Here is a 15,330-nt window from a genome sequence, read left to right as displayed (position 1 = left end):
TGTAGTGTTCAGACTCTAGGGAGACTATCCTACAGATGAGCTGTAGTGTTCAGACTCTAGGGAGAGTATCCTACAGATGAGCTGCCAGAAGGAAGAAGATTGATGTACTCGGTCCTTCAACTCACTTTAACAATTAGGCCTTCCTGTTTCTCCAGCGCTTTGGACTTATTTGTGGTGTCATGGTTGGAATGATTTTAAGTTTACCCGTTGAATTTGATGACATGACATTCCTCATTAATTTCTGCAGACTACATATTAATAAGTATACACATGTAACAGCGTGAACTTTTAATTTCCCACTTCATTAGCTCCCGCATTATTAATATTGGATGCGCACACTATGACTAAAACCTGTTTTCAAGCACAACAAGTCGGCCTTGACATCGAGCAGGAAAATTAAAGCCAGAATCACACTTTCATTCAAACTGGTTGACGCTGATGTGTTTTGGCTTGCACAATGACCCTCTCTCTGTATTTCTGTTGAGTTTCTGCTTTTCTCAATTAGAAAAGGCAATATATTTAGACTGTGTTGCGTCGCGTAACGTTGTCTTGGTGTTAAACTGCACAACTAGCAAAAAAAAACACACACAGTGGTTAAATGTGTACGCTTTTAACCGAGAGCGGGGGAAAAAAACATGAATTTTTAACCGAGGACAATACTCCAGCTAAATCAGATGGAAGTTTGACGTGTGTTGCTTTCCAAAGGGCTGGGAACGTGCCGATCTCTAATCCTGGCTACATTAAAAATACCGTGCTGGAGTGCTTGTCGGAGTTACAGGGAGTCTATTCACCAAGGACCAAGGACTGGAAAGGGCTCACTAGGGTCAGTAGAAGAGGGTGGGGGATGGGGATGGGGATGGGGGGGGGGGGGGGTGTGATGGGTTGTGAATATTAAAGCATATGATGTACAATTCAGATGAAATGTAAAAGAGGGCTGGATCCTAGGGCTGCAGTGAATAATGCAAAAGTACGATAGCTATGGGACCTTACGTGATTGTTGTGTTTATCATTACAGTACTCAGCTTAGGATACGGTATGTATCAGGATATCAGGGTTCGGCTAAATTCTGAATTTCTGAATTGAAGTGAATTCAAACCATGAATTTGAATTGAATTTGAACTGGCCACAAACACACAGGAAGCATAATTTGAACTAAAGGAATTATAAAATACATTTCAAAGCATTTAAAAACTAATTCAACTGAGACGTTAATTTGACAAACCTTTTAACAAAATAATCTTCCACTTATTAACAAGCAATAGACACCAGATTTCAAATATTATATTTTAAGATGTCAAACAGTATTTTTCATTGTCATGAAAGATTTCTAGATTACTAGATTGTTCCCAGTGTTGGATCAAATGCATTTAGGGAAAAATACATTTTAAATTTAAAACATTATTTTATTTTACCTTTATTTAAACTAGGCAAGTCAGTTAAGAAAAAAATCTTATTTACAATGACAGCCTAGGAACAGTGGGTTAACTGCCTTGTTCAGGGGAACAGTGGGTTAACTGCCTTGTTCAGGGGAACAGTTGGTTAACTGCCTTGTTCAGGGGAACAGTGGGTTAACTGCCTTGTTCAGGGGAACAGTGGGTTAACTGCCTTGTTCAGGGGAACAGTGGGTTAACTGTCTTGTTCAGGGGAACAGTGGGTTAACTGCCTTGTTCAGGGGAACAGTGGGTTAACTGCCTTGTTCAGGGGAACGGTGGGTTAACTGCCTTGTTCAGAAGCACAGTGGGTTAACTGTCTTGTTCAGGGGCACAGTGGGTTAACTGCCTTGTTCAGGGGAACAGTTGGTTAACTGCCTTGTTCAGGGGAACAGTGGGTTAACTGCCTTGTTCAGGGGAACAGTGGGTTAACTGCCTTGTTCAGGGGAACAGTGGGTTAACTGCCTTGTTCAGGGGAACAGTGGGTTAACTGCCTTGTTCAGGGGAACAGTGGGTTAACTGCCTTGTTCAGGGGCCGAATGACAGATTTTGACCTTTCGGTTAACTGGCCCAACGCTCTAACCACTAGGCTACCTGCCGCCCCATTAAGGGAATTCTAAATTATTATAGACAACCCACAACATGTTCTTAATATGTACAAACCACTGTAATTATTTAAAATACTTTTAGGAGAATGAGTTACATTTTCTGTTTTATGTTTCAACCATCCATAACCATACATGATGTCAAAATGAACATTCCTTTAGTGATAGATATAAATAATAAATAATTATTTGAATTTCATGGAATTTAATTGAATTACATATATTTCCTTTGATTCAAATTATTTTCAAATTCTGCTTTCTGTGGTATGTGGCCAAATTAAATTCAATTTTAAAATAAAAATTGAATTGGAATTAAATCAGAATTGACCCCAACCCTGTATGTACTGATATGCTGTACTATGGTATTCTGATGCAAAAAAAATATATGGGGGGAGAGTAACCCCCAAGAGACTCCTAACTTCCCTTAATCATTAATGGTTTGATAAATAAATACAGAAATAAATAAATAAAGACATACATGCAGGCATAGTGTACCCATCAATCCATCCATCCATCCGTCCACGCAATCATCATCCATCCTCAAATACATCATTTATGTCCACTCGTACTCTCGTTTAACCCAGACTGGCGGTGCATGGGTGCCCATGGTTTTGGGTGGAGGTGGGCAGGCAGGCAGGTGAGAGAGATGCCAGTGGGGCCAACAGGTCAGAACAGAACAGAGAGATGCCAGTGGGGCCAACAGGTCAGAACAGAACAGAGAGATGCCAGTAGGCCAACAGAGAGATGCCAGTAGGCCAACATGTCAGAACAGAACAGAAGGACAGAATGACTATGGAGGGCACTGTAAAAGGAGGGAGGACGGCTCACCTTGAAGTCCATTGCCATTTGCACTGGTGCAAGAAGGTGGTGGAGAAGCTTGGGGCCTTACAACAGGGGCAAAGGCGCTCTTTTGTTTCACTGCAGAGATGACATTGGCAGGTGAGAATGAGAAAATGCCGTGTGTACTGCTACAGTTTGTAGAGAGGCTGACCGAAGAGGTTGCCATGGTGGGACTCGACGGCACTACTGCAATAAAGCACACAGAAGCACCACTCAGAGAGGAGTTTCACCACGCCACAGATCATTCAAAAAATCAAGATTTTTAGATGGATTGATTAAATTAATTGATAGGGGCCTTGCCTCTTTTCAAATCAAAACGTATATAGATATGGAAAAAAATCAGGAGAAATCAAGATGATTGTGATTTATAAAAAATGATCAGAATTTGGATGGGATTTGACAAATAATAACATTTACTTAAGTAAGAAACCAATTTGTAATATTAACAAAAATGTTTTTCAAAATCATATTTTGAGTTTGTGGGATTGTGATATGAAATGTTCTGCCTTGCCCGCTCTGGATAATAGGTATCTGACAATAGACTCTTGACTGGGGGGAAATCAGTAACAAAAACTTTGCTTCTATAATTTTGGGGTATTTCCTTTTGGGGGCGTGCACCATGTCATACAATTTTTTACTTTTCCATGTATTTTTTGTGTGTAAATTTGTAAGTCTGATTGACGATTTTTTTTAAAAGTTGAGTCTTGGGTTTTCAGCCTCCAGAGTCACCCCTCCTTTTATCCAGTAGCACACATTCCAAAATAATACAAACACTAATCAAAAGAATAACAGAGAAGGGGGGGGGTTAGGCAAAAATCAAGACAATCAAAAATCAAGAAAATCAAAAATCTCAAAAATCTCAAATCTAAAAAATCTAGAAAATCAAAAATCAAGAAAATCAAGAAAAAGCTAAGCTTCTCAGACTCGTAGATAAGGAGGAAGTAGAGGTGTGTCGTTACCTTGATACTTACTGCCGTAGGGGGAGTTGGCAGAGGAGCCGTTGAGGAAGCCTGGTGAACTGGGTACTCCCAGATTGGACATGGGGTTGCCGTAGCCGTTCATGCTGTTGCTAACGGTGTTGTAGTTGGCCTGTTGTGGGGTGCTGCTGGGGACGTAGCCTCGAGGGGACACACTGCTGGTTTGACGGCTGTATCCTACTGTTGAGACGGGGGAGAAAAGGACTTAGGGAAGGTAGAGCCACAACATTGGGGTATTTTATAGATACATAGTCTACTATACGTCTGAAGTGACGACCTGTTCCTTATTTAGTGCCCTGCTTTTGATCAGGGACCACAGGGACCACAGAGAACATAGGTACCACAGGGACCACAGGGAACATAGGGCTCTGGTCAAAAGTAGTGCACTATGTAGTGCAGGGATGTAAAACTCATTCTATGGAGGGCTTAGTGACTGCAGGTTTTTAGTTGTTCCTTTCAATTAAGCCCTAGACACCAGGTGAGGGGAGTTCCTTACTGAGACCTAGAAAACCAGGTGAGAGGAGTTCCTTACTGAGACCTAGACAACCAGGTGAGGGGAGTTCCTTACTGAGACCTTGACAACCAGGTGAGGGGAGTTCCTTACTGAGACCTAGACAACCAGGTGAGGGGAGTTCCTTACTGAGACCTAGACAACCAGGTGAGGGGAGTTCCTTACTGAGACCTAGATAACCAGGTGAGGGGAGTTCCTTACTGAGACCTAGACAACCAGGTGAGGGGAGTTCCTTACTGAGACCTAGACAACCAGGTGAGGGGAGTGCCTTACTGAGACCTAGACAACCAGGTGAGTGAGGGGAGTTCCTTACTGAGACCTAGACAACCAGGTGAGGGGAGTTCCTTACTGAGACCTAGACAACCAGGTGAGGGGAGTTCCTTACTGAGACCTAGACAACCAGGTGAGGGGAGTTCCTTACTGAGACCTAGACAACCAGGTGAGGGGAGTTCCTTACTGAGACCTAGACAACCAGGTGAGGGGAGTTCCTTACTGAGACCTAGACAACCAGGTGAGGGGAGTGCCTTACTGAGACCTAGACAACCAGGTGAGTGAGGGGAGTTCCTTACTGAGACCTAGACAACCAGGTGAGGGGAGTTCCTTACTGAGACCTAGACAACCAGGTGAGGGGAGTGCCTTACTGAGACCTAGACAACCAGGTGAGTGAGGGGAGTTCCTTACTGAGACCTAGACAACCAGGTGAGGGGAGTTCCTTACTGAGACCTAGACAACCAGGTGAGGGGAGTTCCTTACTGAGACCTAGACAACCAGGTGAGGGGAGTTCCTTACTGAGACCTAGACAACCAGGTGAGGGGAGTTCCTTACCGAGACCTAGACAACCAGGTGAGGAGAGGTCCTTACTGAGACCTAGACAACCAGGTGAGGGGAGTTCCTTACTGAGACCTAGACAACCAGGTGAGGGGAGTTCCTTACTGAGACCAAGATAACCAGGCGAGGGGAGTTCCTTACTGAGACCTAGACAACCAGGTGAGGGGAGTTCCTTACTAAGACTTAGACAACCAGGTGAGGGGAGTTCCTTACTGAGACCTAGACAACCAGGTGAGGGGAGTTCCTTACTGAGACCTAGACAACCAGGTGAGGAGAGGTCATTTCTGACACCTAGACAACCAGCTGAGGAGAGGTCATTTCTGACACCTAGACAACCAGGTGAGGAGAGGTCATTTCTGACACCTAGACAACCAGGTGAGGAGAGGTCCTTACTAAGACCTAGACAACCAGGTGAGGGGAGGTCATTTCTGACACCTAGACAACCAGGTGAGGAGAGGTCATTTCTGAGACCTAGACAACCAGGTGAGTGGAGTTCCTTACTGAGACCAAGACAACCAGGTGAGGGGAGTTCCTTACTGAGACCTAGACAACCAGGTGAGGGGAGTTCCTTACTGAGACCTAGACAACCAGGTGAGAGGAGTTCCTTACTGAGACCTAGACAACCAGGTGAGGGGTGTTCCTTACTGAGACCTAGACAACCAGGTGAGGAGAGTTCCTTACTGAGACCTAGATAACCAGGTGAGGGGAGTTCCTTACTGAGACCTAGACAACCAGGTGAGGGGAGTTCCTTACTGAGACCTAGACAACCAGGTGAGGAGAGGTCATTTCTGACACCTAGACAACCAGGTGAGGAGAGTTCCTTACTAAGACCTAGACAACCAGGTGAGTGGAGTTCCTTACTGAGACCAAGACAACCAGGTGAGGTGAGTTCCTTACTGAGACCTAGACAACCAGGTGAGGGGAACCAGGTGAGGGGAGTTCCTTACTGAGACCTAGACAACCAGGTGAGGGGAACCAGGTGAGGGGAGTTCCTTACTGAGACCTAGACAACCAGGTGAGGGGTTCCTTACTGAGACCTAGACAACCAGGTGAGAGGAGTTCCTTACTGAGACCTAGACAACCAGGTGAGAGGAGAGCCTTACTGAGACCTAGACAACCAGGTGAAAGGAGAGCCTTACTGAGACCTAGACAACCAGGTGAGGGGAGTTCCTTACTGAGACCTAGACAACCAGGTGAGGGGAACCAGGTGAGGGGAGTTCCTTACTGAGACCTAGACAACCAGGTGAGGGGTTCCTTACTGAGACCTAGACAACCAGGTGAGGGGCGTAACTTACTGAGACCTAGACAACCAGGTGAGGGGAGTTCCTTACTGAGACCTAGACAACCAGGTGAGGGGAGTTCCTTACTGAGACTTAGACAACCAGGTGAGGGGAGTTCCTTACTGAGACCTAGACAACCAGGTGAGGGGAGTTCCTTACTGAGACTTAGACAACCAGGTGAGGGGAGTTCCTTACTGACACCTAGACAACCAGGTGAGGGGAGTACCTTACTGAGACCTAGACAACCAGGTGAGGGGAGTTCCTTACTGAGACCTAGACAACCAGGTGAGGGGAGTTCCTTACTGAGACCTAGACAACCAGGTGAGGGGAGTTCCTTACTGAGACCTAGACAACCAGGTGAGGGGAGTTCCTTACTGAGACCTAGATAACCAGGTGAGGGGAGTTCCTTACTGAGACCTAGACAACCAGGTGAGGGGAGTTCCTTACTGAGACCTAGATAACCATGTGAGGGGAGTTCCTTACTGAGACCTAGACAACCAGGTGAGAGGAGTTCCTTACTGAGACCTAGACAACCAGGTGAGGGGAGTTCCTTACTGAGACCTAGACAACCAGGTGAGAGGAGTTCCTTACTGAGACCTAGACAACCAGGTGAGGGGAGTTCCTTACTGAGACCTAGACAACCAGGTGAGGGGAGTGCCTTACTGAGACCTAGACAACCAGGTGAGTGAGGGGAGTTCCTTACTGAGACCTAGACAACCAGGTGAGGGGAGTTCCTTACTGAGACCTAGACAACCAGGTGAGGGGAGTTCCTTACTGAGACCTAGACAACCAGGTGAGGGGAGTTCCTTACTCAGACCTAGACAACCAGGTGAGGGGAGTTCCTTACTGAGACCTAGACAACCAGGTGAGAGGAGTTCCTTACTGAGACCTAGACAACCAGGTGAGGGGAGTTCCTTACTGAGACCTAAACAACCAGGTGAGCGGAGTTCCTTACTGAGACCTAGACAACCAGGTGAGGGGAGTTCCTTACTGAGACCTAGACAACCAGGTGAGGGGAGTTCCTTACTGAGACCTAGACAACCAGGTGAGGGGAGTTCCTTACTGAGACCTAGACAACACAGGTGAGGGGAGTTCCTTACTGAGACCTAGACAACCAGGTGAGGGGAGTTCCTTACTGAGACCTAGACAACCAGGTGAGGGGAGTTCCTTACTGAGACCTAGACAACCAGGTGAGGGGAGTTCCTTACTGAGACCTAGACAACACAGGTGAGGGGAGTTCCTTACTGAGACCTAGACAACCAGGTGAGGGGAGTTCCTTACTGAGACCAAGACAACCAGGTGAGGGGAGTTCCTTACTGAGACCTAGACAACCAGGTGAGGGGAGTTCCTTACTGAGACCTAGACAACACAGGTGAGGAGAGTTCCTTACTGAGACCTAGACAACCAGGTGAGGGGAGTTCCTTACTGAGACCTAGACAACCAGGTGAGGGGAGTTCCTTACTGAGACCTAGACAACACAGGTGAGGAGAGTTCCTTACTGAGACCTAGACAACCAGGTGAGGGGAGTTCCTTACTGAGACCTAGACAACCAGGTGAGGGGAGTTCCTTACTGAGACCTAGACAACCAGGTGAGGGGAGTTCCTTACTGAGACCTAGACAACCAGGTGAGGGGAGTTCCTTACTGAGACCTAGACAACCAGGTGAGGGGAGTTCCTTACCGAGACCTAGACAACCAGGTGAGGAGAGGTCCTTACTGAGACCTAGACAACCAGGTGAGGGGAGTTCCTTACTGAGACCTAGACAACCAGGTGAGGGGAGTTCCTTACTGAGACCAAGATAACCAGGCGAGGGGAGTTCCTTACTGAGACCTAGACAACCAGGTGAGGGGAGTTCCTTACTAAGACTTAGACAACCAGGTGAGGGGAGTTCTTTACTGAGACCTAGACAACCAGGTGAGGGGAGTTCCTTACTGAGACCTAGACAACCAGGTGAGGAGAGGTCATTTCTGACACCTAGACAACCAGCTGAGGAGAGGTCATTTCTGACACCTAGACAACCAGGTGAGGAGAGGTCATTTCTGACACCTAGACAACCAGGTGAGGAGAGGTCCTTACTAAGACCTAGACAACCAGGTGAGGGGAGGTCATTTCTGACACCTAGACAACCAGGTGAGGAGAGGTCATTTCTGAGACCTAGACAACCAGGTGAGTGGAGTTCCTTACTGAGACCAAGACAACCAGGTGAGGGGAGTTCCTTACTGAGACCTAGACAACCAGGTGAGGGGAGTTCCTTACTGAGACCTAGACAACCAGGTGAGAGGAGTTCCTTACTGAGACCTAGACAACCAGGTGAGGGGTGTTCCTTACTGAGACCTAGACAACCAGGTGAGGAGAGTTCCTTACTGAGACCTAGATAACCAGGTGAGGGGAGTTCCTTACTGAGACCTAGACAACCAGGTGAGGGGAGTTCCTTACTGAGACCTAGACAACCAGGTGAGGAGAGGTCATTTCTGACACCTAGACAACCAGGTGAGGAGAGTTCCTTACTAAGACCTAGACAACCAGGTGAGTGGAGTTCCTTACTGAGACCAAGACAACCAGGTGAGGTGAGTTCCTTACTGAGACCTAGACAACCAGGTGAGGGGAACCAGGTGAGGGGAGTTCCTTACTGAGACCTAGACAACCAGGTGAGGGGAACCAGGTGAGGGGAGTTCCTTACTGAGACCTAGACAACCAGGTGAGGGGTTCCTTACTGAGACCTAGACAACCAGGTGAGAGGAGTTCCTTACTGAGACCTAGACAACCAGGTGAGAGGAGAGCCTTACTGAGACCTAGACAACCAGGTGAAAGGAGAGCCTTACTGAGACCTAGACAACCAGGTGAGGGGAGTTCCTTACTGAGACCTAGACAACCAGGTGAGGGGAACCAGGTGAGGGGAGTTCCTTACTGACACCTAGACAACCAGGTGAGGGGTTCCTTACTGAGACCTAGACAACCAGGTGAGGGGCGTTCCTTACTGAGACCTAGACAACCAGGTGAGGGGAGTTCCTTACTGAGACCTAGACAACCAGGTGAGGGGAGTTCCTTACTGAGACTTAGACAACCAGGTGAGGGGAGTTCCTTACTGAGACCTAGACAACCAGGTGAGGGGAGTTCCTTACTGAGACTTAGACAACCAGGTGAGGGGAGTTCCTTACTGACACCTAGACAACCAGGTGAGGGGAGTTCCTTACTGAGACCTAGACAACCAGGTGAGGGGAGTTCCTTACTGAGACCTAGACAACCAGGTGAGGGGAGTTCCTTACTGAGACCTAGACAACCAGGTGAGGGGAGTTCCTTACTGAGACCTAGACAACCAGGTGAGGGGAGTTCCTTACTAAGACCTAGACAACCAGGTGAGGGGAGTTCCTTACTGAGACCTAGACAACCAGGTGAGGGGAGTTCCTTACTGAGACCTAGACAACCAGGTGAGGAGAGGTCATTTCTGACACCTAGACAACCAGCTGAAGAGAGTTCATTTCTGACACCTAGACAACCAGGTGAGGAGAGGTCATTTCTGACACCTAGACAACCAGGTGAGGAGAGGTCATTTCTGACACCTCGACAACCAGGTGAGGAGAGGTCCTTACTAAGACCTAGACAACCAGGTGAGGGGAGTTCCTTACTGAGACCTAGACAACCAGGTGAGGAGAGGTCATTTCTGACACCTAGACAACCAGATGAGGGGAGTTCCTTACTAATCAGTGATCTTAATTCATCCATCAAGTACAACGGAGGAGCGAAACCCCGCAGCCACTCGACCCTCCGTGGAAGGAGTTTGACTCTTGTCGTAATGAACAGAGTGCTATTCTGCACAAAACCCTTGGAGGGAAGCCTGACGCTGGACCACAGTATTTTAATGTGTTGTTGAGACTCTTTGTCCATCAGCCAGCTGACTGGCATCACTCGTGTATTATGTCATGTGTCCAGTAAGTACACAGATGTGTGCTTCTCCTCATGGAAGCACACGGAAACCTACCCAGAAAACCCTAAGACTTAGACAACCAGGTGACCACCAGTAAATACAACCAGTAAATACAGCCAATGCTGTATGCAGGATTGTCTGTATTTACTGTGGAGCCATAACATAATACCCACATGGGCTTTTGTTTTCAAATGTAACCTTTATTTAACAAGGCAAGTCAGTTAAAAACAAATTCTTATTTACAAGGACGGCCTACCCCGGCCAAAACTGGACGACGCTGGGCCAATTGTGCGCCACCGTATGGGACTCCCAATCACAGCCGGATGTGATACAGCCTGGATTCAAACCAGGGACTGTAGTGACACCTCTTGCATTGCGATGCAGTGTCTGCTGCATCACTCGTAGCTAGCTATAGGTCTACCAGTGTTACATGTCTACACTCCTAGCATGTAGCTAGCTATAGGTCTACCAGTTTTACATGTGTACACTCCTAGCATGTGTCATGAGACAGAAAAAAATAATCACACTATCCAGCGTGCACTGACCTTAGCTGTAGCAACACAGAACAGAAGTAAACCCTGACCTCAGCTGTAGCAACACAGAACAGAAGTAAACCCTGACCTTAGCTGTAGCAACACAGAACAGAAGTAAACCCTGACCTTAGCTGTAGCAACACAGAACAGATGTAAACCCTGACCTTAGCTGTAGCAACACAGAACAGAAGTAAACCCTGACCTTAGCTGTAGCAACACAGAACAGAAGTAAACCCTGACCTTAGCTGTAGCAACACAGAACAGAAGTAAACCCTGACCTTAGCTGTAGCAACACAGAACAGAAGTAAACCCTGATCTTAGCGGTAGCAACACAGATCAGAAGTAAACCCTGACCTTAGCTGTAGCAACACAGAACATAAGTAAACCCTGATCTTAGCTGTAGCAACACAGAACAGAAGTAAACCCTGACCTTCGCTGTGACAACACAGAACAGAAGTAAACCCTGATCTTAGCTGTAGCAACACAGAACAGAAGTAAACCCTGACCTTAGCTGTAGCAACACAGAACAGAAGTAAACCCTGACCTTAGCGGTGGCAACACAGAACAGAAGTAAACCCTGACCTTAGCTGTAGCAACACAGAACAGAAGTAAACCCTGACCTTAGCTGTAGCAACACAGAACAGAAGTAAACCCTGACCTTAGCGGTGGCAACACAGAACAGATGTAAACCCTGACCTTAGCTGTGACAACACAGAACAGAAGTAAACCCTGACCTTAGCTGTGACAACACAGAACAGATGTAAACCCTGACCTTAGCTGTAGCAACACAGAACAGAAGTAAACCCTGACCTTAGCGGTGGCAACACAGAACAGAAGAAAACCCTGACCTTAGCGGTAGCAACACAGAACAGATATTATTAAGTATTATCATCCCAGGCGGCTGCTAAGTGAATAGTGGGGAGCGTTGGGTGGGTCGGCGGGTCATTCCCAGCCGAGCCAGACAAACAGAACAGAGGAGGCAGTGACAGCATCAGGCCCCCAGGGATCACAGTTATAAGATCCAGCTAGGGAAGATAGAGCCGCAGCAAGCAGAACGTCAGAGCCGGCCAGGTAATATTAAAGGGTAAAGCTAGATTAGTTGTTGTTGGCAGCTTATCTTCACTCATGGTGTGCGTCCAAAATGGCACCCTATTCCCTATATAGTGCACTACTTTCCAATGTAGTGCACTACGTTCCCTATATAGTGCACTACTTTCCCTATGTAGTGCACTACTTTCCCTATGTAGTGCACTACTTTCCCTATGTAGTGCACTACTTTCCCTATGTAGTGCACTACTTTCCCTATGTAGTGCACTAAGAAGGGACTAGGGATCCATTTGGGAGGTCCCCGTGGCTCCATACCCTGGTCATTACCCTGTGATGTTTCTGAGACGTTGACGGCGAGCTGGCTGCCGAACGAGTTGACCCCCATCATGCCGCCGTGCGACGCCGTGTTGCCCAGTGAAGGGATCTGGTTGTGGTTACGCGGGACGCTGTACAGGGCCTCGGCGATGTCGGCCGCTCGCTTCAAGATGATCTCCTGAAAGAGGAGGAGAGGACGTGTTACAACTGATCCATACATTTGCCTTTAACGTTAAACATTTACTCTCATTGTGACCTTGTGTATTTGAACACATACGCAGATCAAGGTTACATTAATGGATTATTATGGATCCCCGTTAGTTCCTGCCAAGGCAGCAGCTACTCTTCCTGGGGTTTATTATGGATCCCCATTAGTTCCTGCCAAGTCTGGGAAAGGAGTCTGGGAAAGGAGTATTCTGAGGTCATGACAATGATGATGAAACTGATCAACTTTTTGAGAGCAACATCAACGCTACAACACCACCTGCTTCTAGACAGTCGGACAGAGGCCAATGCCAGTTTTGATGACTTACTACTGCACAACAATGTCAGATGGCTCAGCAAAGGAAGGGTTGTGGAACGCTTTTGAGCCATTCAAGAGATCCCCATTAGTTCCTGCCAAGGCAGCAGCTACTCTTCCTGGGGTTTATTATGGATCCCCATTAGTTCCTGCCAAGGCAGCAGCTACTCTTCTTGGGTTTATTATGGATCCCCATTAGTTCCTGCCATGGCAGCAGCTACTCTTCCTGAGGTTTATTACGGATCCCCATTAGTTCCTGCCAAGACAGCAGCTACTCTACCTGGGGTTTATTATGGATCCCCATTAGTTCCTGCCAAGGCAGCAGCTACTCTTCCTGGGGTTTATTATGGATCCCCATTAGTTCCTGCCAAGGCAGCAGCTACTCTTCCTGGGGTTTATTATGGATCCCCATTAGTTCCTGCCAAGGCAGCAGCTACTCTTCCTGGGGTTTATTATGGATCTCCATTAGTTCCTGCCAAGGCAGCAGCTACTCTTCCTGGGGTTTATTATGGATCCCCATTAGTTCCTGCCAAGGCAGCAGCTACTCTTCCTGGGGTTTATTATGGATCCCCATTAGTTCCTGCCAAGGCAGCAGCTACTCTTCCTGGGGTCCAGGAAAATTAAACAGTTTATATATATTTTTTTAAACATTACAATACATTCACAACATAATTCACAACAACATTAACTGTGTGCCCTCAGGCCCCTACTCTACTACCACATATCTACAACACAAAATCCATGTGTATGTGTGTGTATAGTGCATATGTTATTGTGTGTGTGTGTGTGTGTGCATGTCTGTGCCTATGTTTGTGTTGCTTCACAGTCCCCGCTGTTCCATAAGGTGTTCTTTTTGATCTGGTTTTTAAATCTAATTTTACACTTTGTATGAGTTACTAGATGTGGAATAGAGTACCATGTAGTCATGGCTCTATGTAGTACTGTGTGCCTCCCATAGTCTGTTCTGGACTTGGGGACTGTGAAGAGGTCTCTGGTGGCATGTCTTGTGGGGTATGCGTGGGTGTACGAGCTGTGTGCCAGTAGTTTAAACAGACACCTCGGTGCATTCAAACAGCTGTCATTTGTGGATATTTCAGTATAACTGAGTCATCTGAAACAGCCACAGCACAAGGTCATAATTTAGCTGAAACATTGGAGAAAGAGAGAGAGAGAGAGAGAGAGAGAGAGAGAGAGAGAGAGAGAGAGAGAGAGAGAGAGAGAGACAGCGAGACAGCGAGAGACAGAGAGAGACAGAGAGAGAGAGAGAGAGAGAGAGAGAGAGAGAGAGAGAGAGAGAGAGAGAGAGAGAGAGAGAGAGAGAGAGAGAGAGAGAGAGAGAGAGAGAGAGAGAGAGAGAAAATAAAAAGTACTACCTAGGTCAATTCGTCTGAATGCATTAGAGCCTGATAAAGCTGTGCTCCATACATTTATTTGGAGCGAATTTGCATTGGTTACAGAAAGCACCTTTTGGCCCTGGTTCAAGGTTATTCTCTCATTTGAATAGGTCTCTCTGTGTGTGTGTTTTGACTGATTACCTCCTCTATCTCAGATGTGTGCAGTAGCCAGGAATAAATACGTTGGGAGAACAGGAAAAATAAATATTCAACCTCTCCGAGAGCAATGACACCACAGTACTACACACACTACAATGGCCTGGAGCTAGCTTTGAAATAGAGAAAGAACGTGGAGGGTTGCAGGGAAGGAAAAAAAGCTGATTTAATTACCGCCAATGTACACAGACAGAGAGAAAGAGAGAGAGAGAGAAAGAGAGAGAGAGAGAGAGAGAGAGAGAGAGAGAGACAGAGGGAGAGAGAGAGAGAGAGAGAGACAGAGGGAGAGAGAGAGAGAGAGAGAGAGAGAGAGAGAGAGAGAGAGAGAGAAAGAGAGAGAGAGAGAAAGAGAGAGAGAGAGAAAGAGAGAGAGAGAGAAGAGAGAGAGAGAGAGAGAGAGAGAGAGAGAGAGAGAGTGAGAGGAGAGAGACAGAGGGAGAGAGAGAGAGAGAGAGAGACAGAGGGAGAGAGAGAGAGAGAGAGAGAGAGAGAGAGAGAGAAGAGAGAGAGAGAAAGAGAGAGAGAGAGAAAGAGAGAGAGCAGAGAGAGAGAGAGGAGAGAGAGAGATAGAGAGAGAGGAGAGAGAGAGAGAGAGGAGAGAGAGAGGAGAGAGAGGAGAGAGAGAGAGAGAGAGAGGGACAGCGAGAGAGAGAGGGAGAGAGAGAGAGGGACAGCGAGAGAGAGAGAGAGAGAGAGAGAGAGAGAGAGAGAGAGAGAGAGAGAGAGAGAGAGAGTGAGATGAGAGAGAGAGAGAGAGGACAGCGAGAGAGAGAGAGAGGGAGAGAGAGAGAGAGAGAGAGAGAGAGAGAGAGAGAGAGAGAGAGAGAGAGAGAGAGAGAGAGAGAGAGAGAGAGAGAGAGAGAGAGAGGGAGAGAGGGACAGCGAGAGAGAGAGGGAGAGAGAGAGAGGGACAGCGAGAGAGAGAGAGAGATGTATGTATGTATGTGTGTATGTGTGTGTGTGTGTGTGT

General features: G+C 47.1%; 2 protein-coding genes across 9 annotated transcripts; both read right to left on the bottom strand.

Moving 5' to 3' along the window:
* Positions 1-873: 873 nt before the first annotated feature.
* LOC129850798 (transcription factor COE3-like) lies at positions 874-12,629 on the bottom strand. 8 transcript variants are annotated; one of them, XM_055917027.1, is made up of 4 exons: positions 12,291-12,589; positions 3,835-4,032; positions 2,864-3,061; positions 1,840-2,620 (listed from the first exon to the last, which is right to left on the bottom strand). In XM_055917027.1, exons 1-4 carry the CDS (start codon positions 12,508-12,510, stop codon positions 2,589-2,591), a joined length of 648 nt encoding a protein of 215 aa, XP_055773002.1. In that variant the 5' UTR covers positions 12,511-12,589; the 3' UTR covers positions 1,840-2,588. The 8 variants fall into 8 exon arrangements, with proteins under 8 accessions (XP_055773007.1, XP_055773006.1, XP_055773004.1 ...); XM_055917032.1 differs by having other exon boundaries at positions 874-2,953; positions 3,847-4,032; positions 12,291-12,629; XM_055917031.1 differs by having other exon boundaries at positions 874-2,953; positions 12,291-12,627.
* LOC129850797 (collagen alpha-1(XIX) chain-like) lies at positions 7,423-12,284 on the bottom strand. Its single transcript, XM_055917024.1, has 2 exons — positions 11,625-12,284; positions 7,423-11,586 (listed from the first exon to the last, which is right to left on the bottom strand). The coding sequence occupies exon 2, from the start codon at positions 10,371-10,373 to the stop codon at positions 9,375-9,377; it is 999 nt and encodes a 332-aa protein (XP_055772999.1). The 5' UTR covers positions 10,374-11,586; positions 11,625-12,284; the 3' UTR covers positions 7,423-9,374.
* Positions 12,630-15,330: the final 2,701 nt, after the last annotated feature.

The sequence above is a fragment of the Salvelinus fontinalis genome, unplaced genomic scaffold (genome assembly GCF_029448725.1).
Source record: "Salvelinus fontinalis isolate EN_2023a unplaced genomic scaffold, ASM2944872v1 scaffold_2334, whole genome shotgun sequence".
NCBI lineage: Eukaryota > Metazoa > Chordata > Actinopteri > Salmoniformes > Salmonidae > Salvelinus > Salvelinus fontinalis.
This window is presented reverse-complemented; position numbering and strand designations above follow the sequence as displayed.

What these genes read in the sequence shown, in the direction of transcription:
- LOC129850798 (XM_055917025.1), bottom strand. Translation starts at nt 12,510, where the DNA reads ATGTATGGATCAGTTGTAACACGTCCTCTCCTCCTCTTTCAGGAGATC. An exon ending in ATCACAGGGTAATGACCAGG is followed by an intron (nt 4,033 to 12,290) that starts GTATGGAGCCAC and finishes CCGTCTCAACAG; the next exon opens with TAGGATACAGCCGTCAAACC. An exon ending in CTACGGCAGTAAGTATCAAG is followed by an intron (nt 3,062 to 3,834) that starts GTAACGACACAC and finishes GCTTTATTGCAG; the next exon opens with TAGTGCCGTCGAGTCCCACC.
- LOC129850797 (XM_055917024.1), bottom strand. Translation starts at nt 10,373, where the DNA reads ATGCCAGTCAGCTGGCTGATGGACAAAGAGTCTCAACAACACATTAAA.